This window comes from Crotalus tigris, unplaced genomic scaffold (assembly GCF_016545835.1).
Source record: "Crotalus tigris isolate CLP2741 ecotype Arizona unplaced genomic scaffold, ASM1654583v1 scf7180000020588.15403103151:6194809, whole genome shotgun sequence".
NCBI lineage: Eukaryota > Metazoa > Chordata > Lepidosauria > Squamata > Viperidae > Crotalus > Crotalus tigris.
The window spans coordinates 3,681,082-3,699,642 of record NW_024098092.1 but is presented as its reverse complement, the minus strand read 5'-3'; the positions used below and the strand labels follow the sequence as shown (position 1 = coordinate 3,699,642).

Below are 18,561 nucleotides of genomic sequence, written 5' to 3'. Positions count from 1 at the left end.
AGTAAGTTCTGCACTTAAGAATGAATAAATATATATGTTAATACGACAGACAGACAGAGACACTATAGATATAGATAGATAATAGATACTAGAGCGAGGGAGAGAGAAATAGAGATATTGTAGAGAGACAGACAGAAACTGTAGATCAGTGGTTCTCAACCTTTTTAATACCGCGACCCCCCAACCGGTCGTAAGTCGAGGACTACTCAACCGGTCGTAAGTCGAGGACTACTCAACTGGTGCAGCACCGTTTGCAGAATGGGACTTTTGGCGGGCTCAGCAGGGCAGAGACAGCCTGGACAATTCCTATTGGCTTTTGAAAGCCAATAGAATTAGACTCTATTCGAGAGAGTCTATTCTATTGGCTTTCAAAAGCCAATAGAATAAAAGAGAGGAGCACAGCTAAGGAAAAGGGGGGAAAAATGGCGGACTGCGTTGTTTGGCGACCCCCATGAAATGGTCGTTCGACCTCAAATGGGGTCCCGACCCAACAGGTTGAGAACCACTGCTGTAGATATAGATATAGAGTTCTGTCTTTGGGGTTATTATTTCTGCTTTTGACTACTGCAGCCCATCCTTCCCCCTCTCTTTTGGATATGCAAAATCTCCTCAGAGCGGCCTTCCACCCTGTCTAAACAAAAATCCACCCTTCTTTGCAATGTAAATCCTGGACTGTCCTTTACTCGTCATGCAAAATAGCTGGAGCTTTGCCTGTGCGGGCACCTGTACCTGGAATGTCATAATGCTGAAACCTGAATCTTGCTGGCTTTTTCTTTGGAACTCCAGCTGGACTGTTTCCCTGAATCTCTTCTGCACTCAGCAATTCCTGTCAGCAAGTAAAAAAAAAAAATCTGAATTAAAATGGGGCGTTCGGAGAGACCTTGCTTTCATGCTAATACCCAAAGCATCCTTCTAACTTTGCAGCTGTTCCCTCAAATCGTTTGCACGGGAACACTTGCTTCCAACCGGGAACACTCGCTTCCAACCCGTAATTTGGAGAATTGGCTTATATTTGGCTGGGGCCTTTCAACGCGATCTGAAAAAAAAAGCAAGGGAATTTTAAAAGTACTTCTTTGTTCAAAAGCTTGGGGGGGGGGGAAAAACCCCATAATTTCCATAGCTCTTGAAAACTTCAATATTGAAGTGAAAGTTGCACGCTTTTGAAAGTCGACTGTGGTTTTTTTTTTCATTGCCTAGAATTTGGGAGGGAATAAAACTTGCATCATGGCTAATGTAGTTATTTTTGGAGATGGTGTTAAAGAGCGTTCTAGATATTAATGGACCATAGAAGATAACTATCCTTCTGGCTGGAAACTGGTTGAGAACAATCAATCCGTGAAACGGCTCGCCTCCAGAAGTTCTGGGTGCTCCATCCCTGGAGGCTTTTAAAAAGAATCTGGACAGCCACCTGTCTACAACGGTATAGGGTCTTGTGCTTGAGCAGGGGGTTGGACTAGAGGACCTCCAAGGTCCCTTCCAACTTCTATATCTAAATCCGCCTTTCTTTAGAATGCTGTTCTCAACCAGTTGGCTGCAATTGAACAAGAATAAAAGATGTATTTTCATGATTTGATTGGTGGATTATTTGCGGTGAAATCCATGCCAGCTGTTTTGAGATCACACAGGTAGATTTACAGGTCACTGACCTGTTCCTTCAGGTCTTCCACCACCATTGTAACTGAGTCCTTGCGTCCTTCCCAGCAGTAGAGCCTTCTTGAGAGACAGTTGGGTCTTTCCATAAAGTCTCCAAGGTATATTTTCCATTTAGATATTGTACTCCTTTGAAATAATAGAAATTGAAAACCGTACTACTTTTCAGTTCCCAGAACAATTAACTAATGGAACAGTTTGCCTCCAGAAGTTGTGGGTGCTCCATCACTGGAGATTTTGTTAAGAAGAGATTGGACAGCCTCTTGTCTAAAATGGGGTAGGGTCTCCTGCTTCAGGAGGGGGTTGGACTAGAAGACCTCCAAAATCCCTTCCCACTCTGTTACATTGTTCTGTTAATTTTTACAAACTTTGCAGTACATTTGTGTGGTCCCCTGAGATGTAAAAGTAAGCTCCCATTTTTTCTTAAATACACTATTTTTTTAAAACACATGCTGTTGTCACAAACGGTATCCTTTCAAAATGCCATTTTTTGGATATATTTTATCATGTCAGATATTTGGGATGGAGGGATCACCTACAAACTGAATGCACACTTTCCATTGCTAAGCAAGACTCTGAATTAGTTTCGCCTCATTTTAGGACCTGTCTTGCCACAGTTGATAAGTGAATCACTGCGGCTTTTTAAGTTAGAAACACCGTGGTTAAATGACCCCTGTCTCCCTGTTGACTTTGCTCGTGAGAAGGTCACAAAAGCTGATCACATGACCCCGGGACCCTTCAACTGTCATAAGTCCATGCCAGTTGCCAAGCGTCTGAATTTTGATCACATGATCGCAGGGACGTTGCAACGACTGCAAGTGTTAAAAAAACTGCCATCGCTTGGGTGGCTGGTAGTCCTTCCTGATACCTGGAGAAAAGCGAGATTTTTGATCTTTGGGTGTTTATAACTTTCTCTTAACTCTTCTGCTAAGGAGTTTTGTGCCCCCCAAGGGGGGGGGGGAAGCATTCTCTCTTTGTGTCTGTTGTATCACAACCAGGGAGAAAGGCATTTGAACGAGGCAGAACAAGGGAAGAGAGATCCCTTGAGACATGATCTGTACTGGTGGCTGCATTTTGCCAAACCGGTATTGGAGATAACCAAAGCGTTAACATGGCCGGTAACCACCAAAGAACATAATTTCATCACCCTTGAGATAATCTGTCAGATCAGGAGATTCGGGGCAGTTCAAACAAGTATAAAAATTTATTGCAAGCTTAAGCTCTCTACAAGAATCTGAATGACTAACCTAACCGACAAGGGAAATGAGCAGGAGATAAAAAGAAGGCCTTCGAGATTCTTTGCAGCGATTTGTGACTTATGACACGTTTGACCCCTCCTCTCCTACATAACCTCTTTTATCCAGATGCATCAAATTCCTCTAATTCCCCCCCCCCTTTTTTTTTTTCTTGTCTTCTCACTGATAGATAGATGTTCTTCTCCTGTTCAGTTAATATATCTGGCCCTTGTTCTCCCTAAGAGACATTAGCCAGAACAGCAGTAATAACTGGAAACCAGTTAAAAGAAAAACAAAGAGAGAGGCTAAGATTAAAGTAGCCCAATAAGACACAATCTGCATTTTAAGCTCCCTGGATGGCTTGAGCAAAATATTGCCGGGTTTGAAGGGGGGGGGGGTCAGTTTGCTTTTTTTAAAAAAAATTGGTTTCCTTTGTTTTCCAGCTCTGCAAAGATGCCCACTTCTCTGTGCGTGTGAGGTTGTTGTTGTTTTTTTCCCCCTAAGACAAATGCTAAAATTACAGGCCTGTTGCCACCACACATTAAGCCCTGCGGAGCGAAAATAGCTTTCCTTTTTTAAAAATTTTCAAATTCCAGGGGCATTGTTTCGCAGCAGCGTTGAGCTGCCTTGTGCGTTGAGCAGAGCTTTCTTTTGCGATAAATAGCCTTATTTTTCTGTTCAAAAGAACGCCTAGGGATTGGGCTGCAGCAAAGATCTTTTGTGGGGGCCCTGGTGCTTTTTTGAACCTGGTCAACGGGGACCTCGCCACAGCCTTTGGTCCGGTCAAGCTGACCAGACATTGTCCCCAGATGCGTGAAACGTTCCTGAGATGGTTTGCAGGCAAGGATGGTTGAAAAACTGAATGGGGGGAGCCATTTCTTTTGTGGAAGTTATACCCAGCGCCATAGAAAGGCATCTCCCTTTTAGCTGGAGATCCTTTCCATGGTGGGTTGCGCCGTGCTTGACAGCCACTTGTCTGAAACGGTCTACTAGTGTAGGGGGCTGGACTAGAAGACCTCCAAGGTCCCTTCCAGCTCTGTTATTCCGACGTCTTCTTGCAACTGAGGATGGCATCGCCATCTCTGTGGGGCGATAGTGAAGGTTAGAGAACGTCACCCAAGGAGAACTTCAAAGGGGTTTTAATCCACGCTTTCGTAACCCTAATTTACCCACCGGTGAACACAAATGAAACAAGCCAGGGCTGAATGTTTAATCCTAGATTCCTTGGCAGCCTCAGCTCCTAATTGGTCTCCCAGGGATGAGCCAGGCCCCTCTCACCTGTACGAAATCGCGTCAGACAAATGGGCCTTTTTTCCTTCAATACATTTTGTATCTGCTACAGAAGGGGGGCGGGGGGGAGAGTCCAGGTAGCAGGCATTTAAAACCATTTTATGGAAGTGAAGAACTGCCGTGCAGACAGCGCGGGAAGATAAATGGAGAAAAAGCAGGAAAGTGAAGCTTATCAAAGCCAGAAATTATTGGTTACCCCTGGTTGGTTGAAATGGGTCACAAAGTGACCGCCTTGTTAAGGTGGTTATTTTTTGCTTCCTGGTTTAGGCAGGCCGGGCCCCTCCCAGAGTTTCAAACGCTAATTTATACCGAGGATCTTGTTTCGGAGGAGCCCGCTCAGATGTTTGCCATCCCATCGCCAAGGGATCGCGATGCTTTTAAGCCTGTTGGGAATTGGGTGGGATTAGATGTCTAGCTTTGGTGGAGAAACCTTACCAGATCTACCTGGGTAGGGGGTCAAGAGTCTGCAAGACAAAATGAGATTACAGCAAGAGGCCGCTCTCTTCCGGGATCGGGGGGGGGGCACACCGCCACGACAGTTTTTCCATGATTTCTCGTGATATTAATATTCTTGATTAGGTTTTCCAATTGCTGCAGCCCTTCCTGGGTGAGGATAACTTGGTTATGATAGCTTATGCTGGGAAGTTTCTAGGTTAGATTATAGGTAGTCCTCAATTTACAATCCTTCCTTTCCTCCCTCCCTTTCTCTCCCTTCTCTTTCTCTCTCTCCCTTCCTTCTGTAGGATTTTAAAGATAAAACCCCGGAAGAACTATTGCTGTGGATATTAGCACAGCACAGTTAGCTACAAGTAATTAGAACTTCATTTCAGTGGCTTAACAGCGGTTAACTAGGTGAGTTTAAGTAATTAGCATCACTTTCTCCAATTTGGTCACTGCGTTCAGAGATACCGGATAGCATCCCTGGATGACCTCAGTCCTTTTTCGATCTTTGTCTGATTGTAGCGTCATTTGGCCTAGAGGCAGAAAACCTAATTTAATTTCTGTGTAAATAGGGGAGTACAATAACACCATTGAAAAGAATTGCTTGGTAAAATAATAACCCTCCTGCCTAGAAAATATTTTCCAGGTGGACTTGGTCTTGGTTTGGTTCATTGCAAGTGACCGTTGAAATTGTCGATTTGAGTTTGTTTTCCCCGTTTAGCCGTTGGGCTATAAAAATGGCCTTTCTGTTCAAGAGGAGAAGACAAGCCTATTTGGAAAGGCGACTGAATCATGAAGATGCATCTGAACATGCCTGACTGTAGAAATTGTTGGCAAAGCATTCATTCATTCATTCATTCATTAGATTTGCAATGCCCTGGTAAAACCACACTTGGAATATTGCATCCCGCTTTGGTCGCCCTGATATAAAAAAAAGATGTTGAGACTCTAGAAAGAGTGCAGAGAAGAGCAACAAAGATGATCAGGGGGCTGGAGGCGAAAACACAATGGCTGCAGATCTCCAGCGGTTTCGAAGGCAAGCAGGGCCGTTTGGGGACCTGGATCCCATTTTTATTCATCGCCTCCGTTCAGGCTGCAGACTTCAACTTGCTGGCTTTCGGAACATTGCAGCATCCATAATGATCAGCCCTGAAGTTCATTAAAAGCAGGCTTGAGATAAAGTCACTGGTGATTTTTGCACGAGCAGGTAGCCGGTGGAGGAAGGCTGTAGGCTGAAAATGAGTCATTTTCCCCTCTTCTGGCCTCCCCGTCAGTTTTGGAGAAGCCAGTGAGGTTCTGCAAAGAATCCAGACGTAGCTCTTCGTTGGCCTTGTTGCTTCCTCCAGGAATGGCCGTTCTTGGGATGAACCACTTGGAATTAGGACCTGTCTGGTCCTAATTCTCATTTCTGGAAGAGCCGGTTTGAGGGAATTCAGAACAAACTCTTATTCCAAATGTGTTTGTTTTTTTTCTTCTTCCAAAAGTCAACGGGACCTTATTTTTCCTTGAAGACATTTCACTTCTCCAGGACACTTCTTCAGTTCTTCTGACAAGCAAATATTCTCTTAACAGACATATGACTAACTTAAAGCAGCTGCAGTGACTCACTTAACAACTGGCCAGAAAAATGGTAAAATGGGGCGAAACTCGCTCAACACCTGTCTCGCTTAGCAACCGAAACTTTGGGTTCAGTTCTTGCCGTAAGTCAAGGACTGCCTTGTACGTAACCCGAGATTTTGGGACGTGCACGTCGGTGTGACTATTTCCTTCACTCTATTTATGCCACTATTTATTGATTTTTGCAGGTTTTTAAGCTTCTAAGGAGTGTCAGAGCTGCACCCCTTTAGCGTGGGAAGATGAGTGAACTTGATCAGTTACGCCAGGAGGCTGAGCAACTAAAAAACCAAATCAGAGTATGTATTAACTCCTCTCCTCTCTTTCTTCCTGAGAACTTTGGTTTACAGAATTTTCAAAGATTTGGGCCTGGTGGAAAATATAGACGTGATGGTTATGCCACCCTTTACCTGCCCTCTCTTTTATGACTGGTGGACTTCCAACTCCCAGAATTCCTGAGCCAGCCTGGCTCAGCTTGGAAGCCTCTCCCTGTCCCTTCAGCGTGGCTGGCTCAGGAATTCTGGGAGTTGAAGTCCACCAGTCATAAAAGAGCCAAGGTTGCCTACCCCTGGCCTAGCCTGTCTCCAGCATCCCAGGCTGAACAGGGGTGGTAGTAAACCCTAGATATCTTAACAATCTCCACGTAGGAAAGTTTTTTCTGTTTGGAATTTGAAAGCTACAAAGCTTTTTTTAAAAAATAAATAAATGTTACAGATCTTTGTAGATTGATACTGGGACAGTATGGCAACTTACCTCACTACATATGATTTGGTCTACCAGTGTATCATCCTTTTTTGCCCGTGGTTGAAGGCATTGGGTTGAGGGAAGATAAACTGATTTACCCATTGAAGAGACTAGTTGTAGCTCCGGGTTGAACTGTGGGGTCCTTGGTGCCCTCTGAGCTTGGTGGTTTTCTTGCAGACATTTCATGACCCAGCTAGGTGACATCAATCAGTGCGAGAAAGAGAGGGAGCAAACCCTCACTCCCTCGAGCACTGCTGGTGTTACCTAGCTGGGTGATGAAACGCCTGTGAGAATGCAACCAAGTTCGGATGCCATTAACTGATTTCTCTGATATAAATATGTCAAGCATGAAACAATCTGCGCTGAAAATCAGAGTCAAAATCCAGCAGAAGCTTTTGGGAGAAATTCTGTCCAAATCTCAGATTTCCTGTTTTCTCAAGCAGTGTTTCCCAACCTTAGACATTTTAAAATGTGTGGACTTCAATTCCCAGATAGGCCGGCTGGAGTATCCTGGGAGTTGAAGGCGTCTAATTGATTACACCTTGACATTTTTTAACTGCTATACTGCAGTTTTACTTTTTACAATCTCTTTTGCCTTGCATATACTCCCTTGACACAGCTGGCAAAGAGGGAGGAGAGCCTGTGGCTTGGTGGTTAAATCACTGCCTAGGATGTAAACTGCCCAGGTTCGAATCCCATAAAGGGTGTGGCTAACTGAAGAGAGCAGAATGAGCTCGAAATGGCCATCTTAGTCTCCCAATTTAATTCTTTAATTCTTTGTCAGAAAAAGAAATTTGGATATATATATATATTAGGGCAAGGGAACCTAGACTCATGATTGACAAGACATATTGCCTTAAATTCTAATCCTTGAGCCGGCCGAGCTGCAGAATTGTATTTAAATCTATTCCACCGGATTGCAACCTATTACGGCATTTCCTCTTAGCCCCGACTTAAGAGTAACAAGATAAAACTTGGAGTGGCTGTTTAACATTTGCCCAAACGTGGGCACTCCGCAGCTTGAAGCCGCTTGCGATGTCCAGCGGAAAGCGGTTTCACAAAGGGATTATCCAGCTTAGCTTGTCTGGAGCCTTTTGCGCACCAGTCCTCCCGTCCGTCCTAATCGGCCTTTTTGCCATTTGATCGAGGGAGACGCTACCTCTAATAGGCTTTATAAATTCTTGGCAGATTATAAGCTTCTGATAAATACCTCCTCCCAGGTATTTATTTATGCGTTTATGCAGGACGGCTAGCAGTAATTTTAAAACGGGAGCAGACCAAAAATTGGGGTTACTTTTTTTGTTGGTTTGTTTCTCCTCTGCAAGCATTCAAACATTCTTCTTTCTTGCAGGATGCTAGGAAAGCGTGTGCCGACGCTACCTTGGCCCAGGTAAGGGGTGTGTGTGTGTGTGTGTGAAATTTAATCAAAGTATTTTGTGGCCCTTGAAAATGGCGTATGGGGTGCTCCTTGAGGTATGGCCACAGTTGTTAGTGACTTTGGCCCCGTTTTGCTCTCGTTTTCTTAAGGATGACTTCAGTGGCTCTGATCAGTTTGCCCTCTTCAAACTTGGTTTAGGCGGCTAACAGACCAAGAGTTAGCCATGAATATTATTTATCTATGATCTTGGTTCCAGAAACCGGCATACATTTTGCTAAGCTACGACTGTTGTATGGAGACAGTGCAAAGATGCAAACGTATATTGTTGCCCCTGTGGTGTTTATGCTACAAACGTTCAGTGCGTTGATTGCCATGTCACCGAAATACAAGCTGTTATGTTTACTTGGCCATGTTACGAGGAAACTGGAAGGCTGTTTCCTTTTTACAAGCAGTTTCTTAGAAAGTCTGTTTATTTTGGGCAGCCAGACCTTTTTTGTGACACCTTCACGTTTTAACAAGTTCCCCTGAGCTGTTAATACTAAGACCTTGCAGACATACAAACCTTTTGCTATTACCTCATACTATAGGTCCGGAGTGCCCAGCCTTGGCCACTGACTTGTGGACTTCAACTCCCAGAATCCTCCAGCCAGCATGAGTGGCTAGGGAATTCTGGGAGTTGAAGTCCACAGGTCTTATATTTGCCAGGTTTGGACACCCCTGCTATAGTGGATCCTTCCCTTTCTCTTTTCTCTTTTCTCCTTCTCTCTCTCTCTCTCTCTCTCTCTCTCTCTCTCTCTCTCTCTCTCTCTCTCTCTCTCTCTCTCTCCTCCTCTCTCCTCTCTCTCTCTCTCTCTCTCTCCCTCCCTCCCTCCCTCCCTCCCTCCCTCCCTCCCTCTCTTTCTCCTTCCCTCTCTTTTCTCTCTCCCTCCCTCCCTCCCTCCCTCTCTTTCTCCTCTCTCTTTTCTCTCTCCTTCCCTCTTTTCTCTCTCCCTCCCTCTCTCCCTTCCTCCTTCCATCTCTCCCTCCCTCTCTTTCTCCTTCCCTCTCTTTTCTCTCTCCCTCCCTCTCTTTCTCCTCTCTCTTTTCTCTCTTTCCCTCTCTTTTCTCTCTCCCTCTTTCTCCTTCCCTCTTTCCCTCCCTCCCCCTTCCCTCTCTCTTTTCTCCCTCCCTCTCTGTCTCTCCCTATCTCCTTCCCTCTCTTTCTCTCTTCCTCCCTCCCTCTCTTTCTCCCTCCTTCCCTCTCTTCCCCTCCTCCCCTCTCTCCCTCCCCCCTTCTCTCTCTCTCTCTCTCTCTCTCTCTCTCTCTCTCTCTCTCTCTCACACACACACACACCTTTGGGTAGTTGCCTCTGCTGACAGATTATCTGCAATCTTCTCTTCAGATCACAGCCAACATTGATCCTGTGGGTCGTATTCAGATGCGCACTAGAAGAACTCTGCGGGGACACTTGGCCAAAATTTACGCAATGCACTGGGGAACCGATTCCAGGTAGGTTACCTGGGCTGGACAGGTTGTCCCCAGCAAGGATTCTTCCTCCTCCTGCTCCTCCTCATCATCATCATCAGAGGGAAGCGGAGGGGGGGGGGGAGATAGAAGGAAAGTGGGAAGAATGGGTGAGTCAGAAGAGATTCCTGGTTGTGCTGCTGCTATGTACAACACAACAGATGATAAGTTAATCCTCTAGTTACGACCTTAATTGGGACCAGGATTTCCACTGCAGTTGTTGAGTTGCACCCCAATTTTGCAAGCTTTTTTTTTTTTTTGGTCATGGGTGACAAGCAAATCAGTGCAGTACTTGGGGAACCAGGCAGTCATTAAGGGATTCTGGCTTCCCCCATTGACTGTGCTTGTTGTCGGAAACTGGCCGGGAGCATGTCAGATGGTGATCACATGGCCCTGGGAGACTGCGGCCGTGGTAAATACAGGCCAGTTGCCCAGCACCTAAATTCTGATTACGCGACGGCAGGAATGGCTGTTGGCCTGGGGACCAACGGCAGGTCACTTTTTTCCAGTACTGTTGGAATTTTGAACAGTCACTAAACAAAGCAGTTGTAAGTCAAGGACATATGTGGTACTTGACCATATTGGTAAGGGATGTCGGCGAGAGCTTCGGGTCCGTTAATTTTTTTGCACGGAGCTTTCAGGCCAAGCTCTGAAACACAAACACGGCGAGGAAAGAGTTATTTCAGCAAAGCCACCCTAGTCATTATTGAGTTTTGTAATTGTGCTTTCTTGCTGCAGAACCGAGAATATTAAGCGATGCTGACAAGTAAAGTTAACATTTATTCCTCTTTGTTGACAGAGACAAGTGAACTTGTTCTTCAAAAAGGCAGCAGCCTTTTCCTGAATTGACCAAAGCTGTATCGGAGGGGCTGTTTTTAATCCAAGGAAAAGAATCTTAACTAATAACTTGAGTTTGTTTCTTCAAGTCAAATAATCTGCGTTAACTCTTTTTTTAAAAAAAATGTTTATTAACTGTGTCACCACAGAATTCAAACGTAGAACAAGCTTAGAGTTAAAACGCTAATACATAAGTCAAGTCGACAAGCACCATTTAAAATATGCAGTTTCAATATATATATAATAAATAGCGCGGCACTATAAAATACTACAATCTGTGTTAGGCCTTTTGCAGATTGCTGAGTCTTTGTAATCTCACAGAAAAGATCTGAGAAGGTGGAAATGCCAGCAGATCCATCCCGGTTACTTTCAGATCAATTCCGATCCATTTTGACCAATCACACTTTCCCAGGTTCGGCCTTATATAACATAGATAGTCCTCAACAGATAGCTGTTCGTTTAGCGACCGTTCCAAGATTACGTGCAACCATTGTACCTTGCCTTACCATCACAAAGTCAAAATTCAGGCATGGATTTATGACGGTGGGCGTGTGTCCCAGGGTCACATCATTGCCAGCTTCCAGTGAGCAAAGTCAGTGGGCGAAGGTCAGTTTGCATAATGACTGTGTGCTTTGCTTAATGACCAAAAAGGCTGTAGAGTTGAGTGCGATTCCCTTAGCAGCTGCTTTGCTTAGCAATGCAAGTTCTGATCCCAATCGTGGTCGTGATTTGAGGATTAACTGTACAGGGGTTTCCTGTGGCTCCTTTTGGATGGTGAAATGGCCATTTAATAAAGAGATGCACAGATTTCTGCCCTCAATGCTTCAGGGTCTAAGCAGTGCAGGAACAACCAACACAGTTCCTAGAATAAAGACGATGTGATTTGCTGGAAAACTCTTGCGAAGGATTTGATCAATCGATTGAGGCCAATCTGGACCAGTTCACTGTATGATTAGCAAAATCAACAAACAAACCCACCCCACCATTTATTCTCCCTTGTCTGCCCTTCTAGGCTTCTAGTTAGTGCATCACAAGATGGAAAATTGATCATCTGGGACAGCTACACCACAAACAAGGTGAGAGCCGAACCAATTTCCTTGTTGTTGTTGTTGTTGAATTGCAGCAAATCAATTCAAAGACACGTCAACACAGCTTCGTTCCCTGAGGCCTGTGTTCTTTTCAGTCTGCCTTAAGAGTTAAGATACGCACTCTCTACTCCACAGAAGCTCTCTCGGGGAATTCAAACCACTCAGTGTCTCTCCGACCCTACCTCGCAGGGTTGCTGTGGGGAAAAATAGGCAAGCAGCCCATTTGCAAGCGATGCAGTGCTGGCAAAAGCCACATGAAAGGCCTTTCTCCCAAATAAAAAATAACCGCTTAGAAAAGGTACCAAATCAGCCATTTAGAAATCACAATTCATTTTCTGGGCTGAGAAAGGCCAGTGCAGTCCCATTTTTGTGGGTCAAAAGGTTGAATCACTTTTTTCAGGATCATTTATTGGTTAAAATACGACCTACCTTCAGTTTGTCAGGAAATTTACATCTCTGCCGCTTAGAGCCAAGCGAAACGTGTACCGGAATCACGAAAGCCTATTTGTTTAATTTAATTACCATTTATTTATTTTTTAAAATTTTTTTCCATACTTTTGCTAGGTCCACGCCATCCCTTTGCGTTCCTCTTGGGTCATGACCTGTGCGTACGCCCCTTCCGGAAACTACGTGGCCTGCGGTGGTCTCGATAACATTTGTTCCATTTACAACTTGAAAACGCGCGAAGGCAACGTCCGAGTAAGCCGCGAGCTGGCCGGCCACACAGGTAACGTCCGTCTCTCATCCAGACTCAAGTTCCTTTGACCTCTGGATGGTGCTCCGCCCTTGGAAATGCCGTCAGCTTGTTTGCTGGGCGACTCCTGCATATATCCCCAATTCTGGGTAAATTTTATGCCACTCCCACTCACCTTGTGTCAGGTGGCCATTCCTGGGCGGAGTGTCAACGCTGCTAACAGAGCTCCTGAGAGTAGACACTCAGCTCAGTACTTTGCTTTTCCCAGATACGTGGACTACAACTCCCAGAGTCCCTGGCCACCTTGGCATGCTGGGCATTTTAAGTCTGCCAATCAGAAGCATGCCCGGCTTTTTAAAAAGGCTGTTGAATTGTCTGCCTCCTTGTGGGTATATAAACTTCACTTCTCCAGATTGAATGTAGCATAGAGGCAGGGAATTTGGCTAGGATATAGGAAAGGTCTGCAAGATATTACTTAGTGGTTGAGTGATGCTGTGTATCCCTAGTCGTAGAGGAAGAGAGAGAGAGAGAACTGACCACATCTGTCCCAAGAGATTAAGCTGTTCATTATGCCAAATAGCTTTGGGGGCGGGAGTTCCCCCCAAGTGCCTGTAAAAAGTCGATAATCTCACTTTTGTCATAATAGACTTAAGCACGATCATCCAGAGAAATTCTTCCTCCGCAGTAGGGGGGGGGGGGTCTTGGGAATATCTCTGAATCAGCATCTGTCCACTTGCAGTACCATCCCAGAAGATTTGGTCTTACTAAGTTCAGAACGCTAATAAAAACGACGAAGGTTTAAGAGGAGCAGCGGATGGAATATGAATCTCGGTTTCGGGCATCGGGTTTTAAAAGGCTTCAGGACTAAAAGGATGGACAGCGTCTTGCTTTTTTTTTTTTTTTTAAATCGTTCTGTCTTGTATGAGATTTCGTCGTTCTGGTTTGCGTGAGGTTCCTTTGGGAACGTTGGTTGTTCTTTGCGGAGATCGGGTGTGAGGGCAGTGATGCAAATATACACCTGGAGGGTGAAAAATTTATTTCGCAAGGAAATCCCGTACAGTTGTAGTTGCCGTCTTGCGGATCAACCGAGGCGTTGATCCTCTCATCGGCGGATCCAGTTTGCTGGATGGGCTTGAGCACTCCTTGCGCCGTTTTTGCTTGCCTTTTGTCGGTGATCCTCGACAATTGCGGGATACAGAATAACCAGACTTGGAAGGGACCCACCAGCTGCTCGAGCAGGAGACTCAAGAGTTCAATGACGAGCAGTTTCAGCCACGTGTCTGGATGCTCTACTTCAATGGTTCTCAACCTTTTTAATGCCGCGACCCCCCCAACCGGTCGTAAGTCGAGGACTACTCAACTGGTGCAGCACCGTTTGCAGAATGGGACTTTTGGCAGGCTCAGCAGGGCAGAGACAGCCTGGACAATTCCTATTGGCTTTGGAAAGCCAATAGAATTAGACTCTATTCAAGAGAGTCTATTCTATTGGCTTTCAAAAGCTAATAGAATAAAAGGGAGGAGCACAGCTAAGGAAAAGAAGAAAAAAATGGCGGACTGCATTGTTTGGCGACCCCCGTGAAATGGTCGTTCGACCCCAAATGGAGTCCCGACCCAACAGGTTGAGAACCACTGCTCTACTTGAATAAAAAGCACGAGGGTTCTGTTGTAAGAGACAGGGGCTGTATACATGTGAACCCATGCACACCAGGTTTTGATGGTTTGATTTTGGCTTGGCAAGTATAGACAACGCAGGAAAGGTGCCTGCATCCCCAGAGATGTCCCAGCAAACGTCCAAAGATATACACAGCAGGCAGAGACGGGGGGCTCTAATTTGGGCGCGCCTCTGCTTGCCCAGCCCAAGGATCAGGATTCAGCTCCTTGTCAGGTTGTTGCACACCTGAGGGCAGGTTGAGTCTGAGCAACTGGCCACCCCAGTTGGAAAGATCAAATAACACACCTGCGTTGTAGGAAAAGGCACTGTTGGACTGAACCAGATCCTGCGTGGAGAAGATCCCACCTCAAGCCCCACTTGACCTCCGAAGACTCATCACCTGGGCAGGCTGATGGTTGTCTCTGAGCCAAAACAAAACAAAACAAAACCACTGCATCTTCTCAGCTCACGCACTTGTCCTCCAGACACAATCCCGAGAGACAAGGTGTTTGGTTTCAGGTGTTCCCAAGCACGCTGTGGCCTCCAGTTTAGAGCTTTGAATCGGGATCTCTCCCAACACCTTGGTAGATATTTCCCTTCTAGGGCAGAGGTGTCCCACCCTGGCAACTTTAAGACCTGGGGATGTCGACTCCCAGAGGCTGGCTGAGGAATTCTGGGAGTTGGAGTCTTTAAAGTTGCCAGGGCTGGACACCTCTGTTCTACAGGAAAGGCAGGGTAATTTAATGCCTAAAGATGGGCCCATCACTACAGATTATTTTCATATATCCTAGCACAGCACAGGGAGAAATTTGCATTTTTTCTCGCGGCCCCGGTCCCTAGCGGTAGCCATCATCCATCTCTGCTCTACGCCGCTTCTTAACTCGGGAGTTGTGAGGTAACACAACTCCTCTCCCGAGCCAAGTTGTGAGGTAACACAACTCCTCTCACTCACTAGGACATCCAGCAGCCCTTATTTTTAACGCTGTTCTTTCTGTTTGCAAAAAGAAAAAAGGAAAAATTAAAAAAAAACACTGGAAGGTGCACCTCAAGCTCAGAGACTCTTCCTCCCACTTGCCAGCTTGGTTCTGGAAAACCTTGGGCGGTCCTTAAAAGGGACATACACGCGCACACACACAGCCCAGCAAAGTTGTGCACCCTGCTGGGTTCGCACTGCTGCAGGCTTTTTGGATGGAGACTAAAAGCGGCTTTGTGGAAACAGCTTCCCAGGGTGGGTGGGTGGGGGATTCGAGGTTATAACGGCAGCCAAGAGCTATTTATACATCTGGCCAGGTTTACAGGTGAGAGTCAGACGGGAGCATATCCTGAATAAGCCTGACCTAAAGCTGGGGGGGGGGGGAAGGATTTATGGCAAAGGGCTGTAACCATTTCCCCCCCCCTCCATGTAAGACACTAAGAAAAAGACACAGGCATGTCTTGGGCAGAGGTTTGAAGCTGCAGGACACCAAACTCTTGGGTTTATTGCTTCTTACATACTTGTTACATACATAGGCTTTACCATTAAATGCTGACAAAGGTTTCTTCATTGGAAAATGTCTTCATGTAAAGCAGTGGTTCTCAACCTGTGGGTCGGGACCCCATTTGGGGTCGAACGACCATTTCACGGGGGTCGCCAAACAACGCAGTCCGCCATTTCCCCCCCCTTTTCCTTAGCTGTGCTCCTCCCTTTTATTCTATTGGCTTTGGAAAGCCAATAGAATAGACTCTCTTGAATAGAGTCTAATTCTATTGGCTTTCCAAAGCCAACAGGAATTGTCCAGGCTGTCTCTGCCCTGCTGAGCCCGCCAAAAGTCCCCTTCTGCAAACGGTGCTGCACCAGTTGAGTAGTCCTCGACTTACGACTGGTTGAGGGGGGGGGGTCACAGCATTTAAAAGGTTGAGAATCACTTGGTAAGATGCTAGTCCTCATGACTTAGGTTCCTTGTTTGGACCGACTCTCTCACTTTCTCTTTTTCAGGCTATTTGTCCTGTTGCCGGTTTGTGGATGATAATCAGATTGTGACCAGCTCTGGAGACACCACTTGGTAAGATCCAGACTTGGTAGCACGAGTGTCGACGGTTTGCGTACTCAACAAAAATGTTGATTTTTTTTTTTTCCGGTTGAAATACTGTTCTCCCTTGCCAGCCTTGAAATCCTGCAGATACATAAAATGGGAGGCTGTTCTGAGCTCAAATGCTCAAGCAGAAGAGAGGGTTTATTTTTAGTATCCCAAAAGCTTCTGCCGGTTCCTATTAGGAGTCACAACCCCTGTTGGATTTGCCGCCAATCCTCCCCCCCCCCCGATGATCCCCAGGAAAAAAAGGGAGTCCTTTGCCCCAGATTTAATCAAGATTTTTATGATAGTCAAAGACGCCGGTTTGTATCCTGCCTGGCCTAGAATGAACATCTTTTTTCCGTCTCCATCCTTGCTTTGATTTCCGTAGATCGATGCAGCCGTCCGTTTATCTCGCCTAAACGGCAATACTTGTCTTTGAAGGCTAGGATCTCCCTGGCCTGTCCCAGCAGCCTACAGAGCGTTGGCCTCTTATAAACCCCTTCAGATAATGGAGATACTTGCTTTTTAAAAAAGAAAAAAAATTGAAAATAAAAGGCGGGTCTTCTTAAGGCCTGCGAATCGGAGATGGGGAGACCTGTCCATAAACTAACCTTATTTGTGTGCCTGAATCCAGCAGAGAGCTAAGGAAGGGGGGGGGGGGAGAGACCCTTAGCAGACTTAAACTCAGTTGATCTGATGGTGGCTTTTTTCTTCTCCTGCACTGCTGCAGCGCCCTGTGGGACATAGAAACCGGACAGCAAACCACCACCTTCACCGGCCACACCGGAGATGTTATGAGCTTATCCCTCGCTCCGGATTCCAAGTGTTTCGTGTCTGGTGCCTGCGATGCCTCAGCCAAGCTGTGGGATGTCCGAGAAGGGATGTGCAGGCAGACTTTCACCGGCCATGAATCCGACATCAATGCCATTTGTGTACGTATGAAGGTGGCAGGCGGTAAGGCAGTATCTGTCTACGCTCTCTATGTCTGTCATTCATCTCTGTCTGTCTGTCTGTCTGTCTATTATCTATCTATCTATCATCTATCTCTGTCTATCTATTTCTAGCTATTATCTATCATCTGTCTGTCTGTCTCTATCTATCTATCTATCATCTATCTCTGTCTATCTATTTATTATCATCTATCTATGTCTATCTATTATCTATCTATCTATCTATCTACCTACCTACCTACCTACCTACCTACCTACCTACCTATCATCTATATCTGTTTCTATCATCTATCTATCTATCTATCTATCTATCTATCTATCTATCTATCTATCTATCATCTATCTCTATCTATCTCTTTCTAGCTATTATCTATCATCTATCTCTGTCTATCTATTATCATCTATCTATGTCTATCTATTATCTATCTATCTATCTATCTATCTATCTATCTATCTATCTATATCATCTATCTACCTATTATCCATATCTATATCTATTTCTATCATCTATTTGTCTCTCTGTCTGTCTGTCTATCTATCTATCTATCTATCTATCTATCTATCTATCTATCTATCTATCTATATCATCTGTCTACCTATTATCCATATCTATATCTATTTCTATCATCTATTTACCTACCTACCTACCTACCTGTCTGTCTATCTATCTATCATATAAGCTCATTACGTCGTCGCTGTAGCCGGTGAAGGTGGTGGTTTGTTGTCCCACAGGCACTGTGGCAATGCAGGAGAACAAAAAAGCCACCATCCTCGTAATAAACCCGTTTCCTTTTCCCCCGCCCAGTTCTTCCCCAACGGCAACGCTTTCGCCACCGGCTCCGATGATGCCACGTGCCGGCTGTTTGATCTCCGTGCTGACCAAGAGCTCATGGTTTATTCCCACGACAACATCATCTGTGGCATCACCTCCGTAGCGTTCTCCAAGAGCGGCCGTCTCCTGCTCGCCGGTTACGACGACTTCAACTGCAACGTGTGGGACACGCTCAAAGCGGACAGAGCAGGTCAGGCGGGAAGGGCAAAACGGGGAGGAAGAGGGGGGGGAGGACACCTGGCTGGGGAAAGAACATCCCGAATGGGAAAGGTGAAACCATCAAAATGGTGGATGAGAAAGGGAGGGAGGTGAATGAATGAATGAATGATATAAAATCCTTGAGCAAATTCAGCCACTCATGATTATTTTCCCCTCCCTCCCGGTTTTTTCCTTCCTTCCTTCCTTCCTTCCTTCCTTCCTTCCTTCCTTCCTTCCTTCCTTCCTTCCTTCCTTCCTCCCTCCCTTCCTTCCTTCCTTCCTTCCTTCCTTCCTTCCTTCCTTCCTTCCTTCCTTCCTTCTTCCCTCCCTCCCATCTCCTTCCCTCCCTCCTTCCCTCCCTCCCTCCCTCCCTCCACACATGCTTATATGACATGACTGTG

At 45.7% G+C, this 18,561-nt stretch overlaps 1 protein-coding gene across 3 annotated transcripts in view; it reads left to right on the top strand.

The window, feature by feature from the left end:
* The window catches only part of GNB1 (G protein subunit beta 1), a 37,151-nt gene that overhangs the window by 15,352 nt on the left and 3,238 nt on the right, over window positions 1-18,561 (top strand). For 2 of the 3 annotated variants that reach the window (XM_039367894.1, XM_039367892.1), the window contains exons 2-9: window positions 6,422-6,529; window positions 8,326-8,364; window positions 9,735-9,841; window positions 11,706-11,769; window positions 12,346-12,508; window positions 16,102-16,168; window positions 16,911-17,112; window positions 17,936-18,152. In XM_039367894.1, coding sequence (XP_039223828.1) covers window positions 6,473-6,529; window positions 8,326-8,364; window positions 9,735-9,841; window positions 11,706-11,769; window positions 12,346-12,508; window positions 16,102-16,168; window positions 16,911-17,112; window positions 17,936-18,152 — 916 coding nt within the window. In that variant the 5' untranslated portion in view covers window positions 6,422-6,472. Of the gene's footprint in view, window positions 1-4,918; window positions 5,028-6,421; window positions 6,530-8,325; window positions 8,365-9,734; window positions 9,842-11,705; window positions 11,770-12,345; window positions 12,509-16,101; window positions 16,169-16,910; window positions 17,113-17,935; window positions 18,153-18,561 lie in introns of all 3 variants that reach the window. The other variant, XM_039367893.1, reaches the window with a different exon arrangement.